The 4,610-nt window shown below is 53.5% G+C and overlaps 1 protein-coding gene across 2 annotated transcripts; it reads left to right on the forward strand.

Moving 5' to 3' along the window:
* Positions 1 to 1,826: 1,826 nt before the first annotated feature.
* Positions 1,827 to 4,151, forward strand: LOC123160992 (protein SHI RELATED SEQUENCE 1). 2 transcript variants are annotated; one of them, XM_044578841.1, is made up of 3 exons: positions 1,827 to 2,001; positions 2,631 to 3,374; positions 3,476 to 4,151. In XM_044578841.1, the coding sequence occupies exons 2-3, from the start codon at positions 2,717 to 2,719 to the stop codon at positions 3,856 to 3,858; spliced, it is 1,041 nt and encodes a 346-aa protein (XP_044434776.1). In that variant the 5' UTR covers positions 1,827 to 2,001; positions 2,631 to 2,716; the 3' UTR covers positions 3,859 to 4,151. The 2 variants fall into 2 exon arrangements, with proteins under 2 accessions (XP_044434776.1, XP_044434775.1); XM_044578840.1 differs by having other exon boundaries at positions 1,829 to 2,290.
* The last annotated feature ends 459 nt before the right edge of the window (positions 4,152 to 4,610 follow it).

Genomic DNA, 4,610 nt, shown 5'->3' on the forward strand with positions numbered 1-4,610 from the left:
TGGTGAGGCTCAGTTGCCCTGCCTCGTCGAAGGGAGGTCCGGAATCCGGTGCGGTGACCTCGGGTGGAGATGATGGCGCGGATCTCACTAGTGGATGGCATCGCGGGAGCTGGCCGTTCCTTCTGACCGTGTGGGCGGTGGAGGTCCTCCATGGCACCCCGCCCCCTGCTGCAGCCCGCCGGTCTAGATCTGGCTGTTGGGCGTGGGTTGGCGGGACCTCTAGAACGGGGGAAACCCCTGGGCCACTTCACGTTGACCTCGACGGCACCGACACCACTGCATCGATTCCCTCTCGAGGGAATGTAGGGCTTCCGACCTCGCCACCTCTCGCCCCCCCCCCCCCACCGCGCGCTCTCGGGTGAAATCCATGGCGGCGTTCCGGTGGCATGGTCCTCCTTGGAGGTGTCGTCCTAGGAATGGGTGGAGGTTGCGATTGTGGTGTTTGGTGGTTGGTGACGGCGGTGGTGCGCTGCTCTCTTGGTCGACGGTGATTTAGGAGGTGAGTTGGTTGGTCTACAATCCTTCAATGTCTCCTTTCCGGTACCCTCGTGGGTTGTTGGTCGGTGCACGACATCCTCGTGTAGTTGCACAGCATGGACGATGGGGAGACTACGATCTCCTCTCCTACATTAGCCCCTTTGGTCGACGGCGGAGCCGGTTTTCTCTCCATGATGTTCAGCCTCTTCCGTCTGCGTTCGTTGGCATCTCTGGTTGGCCTCTATTGCGTTGGGCGATCCGATGGCCTGACTCTGGTTTCTTAGTGTAGGCGATGGCGTTTGTTGATATGCTACCAGTAGCTCCTGGTCTCAAGCGTGATCTGCATGTGATCTTTTAGTTTTTGATCAAGTTTTGGCCTTTGTAATTAGTTCCGTTGTATCCTAGCCAGTTGATGACTTCATTAACTTGAAGTCGGGTTTTATGCCATTTCTCTAAAAAAAGGACCCGCTCGAATGTAAACCAAACAGAAGCTACTCTCGTGCTCTATATATTTGAAAAACTATATTGAAACATGCTTGCCTATGAATTTAATCTCGATAAACTGATGCATGAATTTCTGCAGCGATGTACGTCATTGCTATACTGACCACATGTTGCAGTTGGGAAAATTGTCACTGCATATAGCCCAATATCTTTTACAGTTTTGCTAGAACTCATCTAGATGAGATATAATTTAGTCCCATTCATCTTTTATAGCCATTGGATGTGATACTATAAGATGCGTGTGTGCTGACGTGGATTGTATCTGTTCTTGTTTTCAAAGTGAATGAGACCAAACTATGTCTCATCTAGATGAGTTCTAGGTACTCCCTATCTTTTATATCACCCACAAGCATTCTATTTCTCCTATTACTTGCCATTCTACTGTCAATCAGAAATTGATATATATGTTATACTACTTTCTAATCCTATACCCTAACCCCTTTTATGTTCTAGAAGTTTAGCGCATTTATCTGGAAGAAACTAGAATTATTAAAGAACACATGCACAGGGACATGGCGAGATAGGATAGGAGACGTTAAAGAAAAGCAGGTGTGCATGGGGCTCGGCCTGGAAGACGACGACCAGAGAGCAAAGGTGCATTCTCCTGTCAGTGAAAAATTCCTCCCCTCACCTTCCCTGCCCTTTGTCACCATGTAGTCATCCTGTCTTTGACAGGGCCGCTCCCGTAATAATTTCTCAGCAGCGCAAGGCAAAAAAAAAAAGCAGGCAAAAGCAACACACAAACAGCCTACAAAAATCAAATAAAAATAAAATCGAGTACTACTACTAGCAGCTAGTAGACACACATTCTCTCTCCATTCCCTCCTCCTTTATTTCCTCTCTCCTCTCTCCCCTCGCATCCTTTGTTCTTCTTTCATCCGGTTGGGTAGACAGAGAGGGAAGCACAACTGCGCAAGGAAAGGAGGAGAGATAAGGAAGCAGCAGGCAGCGGCAGCAGCAGCGGGAGCGAGATCGGGCGATCGAGCGCCGAGCTGCGGGAAGCAATAAATAGAAATTAAGGTTCGAGCCGCCACCATGGCGGCGCTTGCAGGCGCTCTAGAATTCCTCCCCGGCAGCTTGTGCCCATCATCCCTCCCCCAATCCTTCTTTATATAGCCTAGCCACGCACTTGGCTCCCCTCACCACCCCAAAAAGCACCTTACCCCACTCCCTCCTAAGCTCCTCCTCCCTCATCCTCCTAGTGAGAAGAGAACAAAGCCAAGCCTTAGGCAGTCTCCGCTCTCAAGAGGAGATCGAGAATTAGAGGCGAGATCAAGCTACCTATCCTCACGGCAAGAGGCGAAGAAAGGTGAGTACAAGTGGTTGGGGACCTTGGGGTAGTAACTAGTTTCCTAACTTGTTAGGCAGGCTCGCTCAAGTTTGTCAGCGATAGCTACATGCTGTCAACACCCGTAACCGAGCCCCCTAGAGATATGCCAGTGAGGAGGAGTATGTGTGTGTAATTGCGTAGAAATCTGTGTATCTATCGGAATCTCAGTGGTAGATCTGTCTAATCTACTGGTGAGCTATGTTGAAAATCTGAGCTATGGGTCGCGCAATCCCAAGAGCCTGCCATGTTCTGTTGCTTCTTCCGCTTTTTCTTACACCCAAGATCTACTTTTTTTATTCGTCTCGTTTTGTGTTTGTAGGAGGTGAGAGGGAAGGAAGGAGAAAGTGAGCAAGGAAGTGAGCGCGCTGGCAGGAGCTTCTTGATGGGTGTTGGCTGCTGCCGTGGATGGCGGGGTTCTCTCTGAGGGGAGGCTGCGGCGGAAGTGGAGGAGGTAGCGGGGGAAGGAGCGGTGACCGCGGCGATCATCCAATCGGGGCAGACAGTCTGTTTCTGTACGCGCGCGGCGCCGCCGCCGCGGCCGCCGACACGGCGGGCGGCGGCGGCGGGGGAGGAGGCGGGATAGGGTTCCAGCTATGGCACCCGCACCACCAGCAGGCGGCGGCCGTGCCGCACACGTCGCAGTTCTTCTCCTCCGGGGTTGCCACCGGCGTCGTGCTGGGCTTCTCGCCACATGAGGGCGGCGGCGTGGGCGGCGTCGGCTTGGCTGGTGGAGGCGGCCCGGGGGGCGGGAGGGCCGGCACCAGCTGCCAGGACTGCGGAAACAACGCCAAGAAGGACTGCACCAACCAGCGGTGCCGCACCTGCTGCCGCAGCCGCGGCTTCAACTGCTCCACCCACGTCAAGAGCACCTGGGTCCCCGCCTCCAAGCGCCGCGAGCGCCAGCAGCAGCTCGCCGCGCTCTTCCGCGGTGCGGCAGCCAACAACAGCGCCGCCGCGACCGCCGCCGCTGCCGTTGCCAACAAACGGCCCCGCGAGCTCGTCCGCTCCCTCGGCCGCTTGCCGTCCGCGACCACCGCGATGGTCGACGCCACCACCTCCTCAGGTATGTGGTAGCTACTCAATTACAGTCTACAGTAAAATCAGTCCCTGCAGTACCGCACTACTGCACCATTCAGGCGGCTGATGCCGACGGTGTGTTTGCAGGCGAGGGGGACGGGAGGTTTCCGCCGGAGCTGAGCCTGGAGGCCGTGTTCCGGTGCGTGCGGATAGGGCCGGTGGACGAGCCGGACGCGGAGTTCGCGTACCAGACAGCGGTGAGCATCGGGGGCCACACGTTCAAGGGGATCCTGCGCGACCATGGGCCGGCGGAAGAGGCGGCTGGGCAGCTGCCGCCGTCGTCAGGGGAGTACCACGAGCTGACAGGAGCCGCGAGGGAGGGGTCATCGCCGGCCGGGAGCAGCGAGGCGGCCGGCGGGCACGGGGCGACGGTGGCGACGTCTGCGGCGGTGCTCATGGACCCCTACCCGACGCCGATCGGCGCCTTCGCAGCAGGCACCCAGTTCTTCCCTCATAACCCTAGAACCTAGCTTCAATTCCTGCCATGAATTCCTTGCAAGTTTCATTTACTGCCAAAGATGGCGACCGAGTTGCATTTATCCAAGTCGAGAGCAAACAAAAGCAAAGCCAAGCAGATCGAAGAAGAGGAGAATTGTTGTCCGTAGTCGATGATGAACACTAATGCATCTCGTTAGCTAGCTAGAGCTACTACTTTTGGATCCTTCCATGCAATTTTAATTTCCAGTTGGTTAATTAGTAATGACCTTAATGCATTGGTGCAATTAAAGAGAGATAAACGAAAGTGTATCTTAATCACTGCTTCCTTTTGAAATCGTTTACTACTACATTTCGCATGCAGCACGTGATTGGTTAACTATAGTTTACTGCTACTAGCACTACTATTATATGTTAAGCATCGTAGTATAACTTACATTACATACGTACTCCTACGCTATGGTATTGTTTGCTTGGATTTGCTTTTGTGTGTGTGTGCATGGGGAAGCTTCTCTCTGGATGGCATGGGTAAAGCTGCTCATTTTGTGGTGCGTTTTATATGATTTGTTTGCATGTCTTGTTCTTCTATGCTTCTATAGCTGCATTGGTTGGTTCTGTACTTCTGTTTAAGCAGCCAACCATACATTCTCTTGTTCCTTGGGATGGATGAGCAACCAGCTTCTGCTTGCTCTACATCACAAGGGAAAGTACAGCAATCCTATGCATTTCTTTGGCTAATCTTTGCACTACTATCTCTCTCTCTCACCCACTCCCTCTCTCTCTCTAG

Source organism: Triticum aestivum, chromosome 7B, assembly GCF_018294505.1.
Source record: "Triticum aestivum cultivar Chinese Spring chromosome 7B, IWGSC CS RefSeq v2.1, whole genome shotgun sequence".
In the NCBI taxonomy this organism is placed as follows: domain Eukaryota; kingdom Viridiplantae; phylum Streptophyta; class Magnoliopsida; order Poales; family Poaceae; genus Triticum; species Triticum aestivum.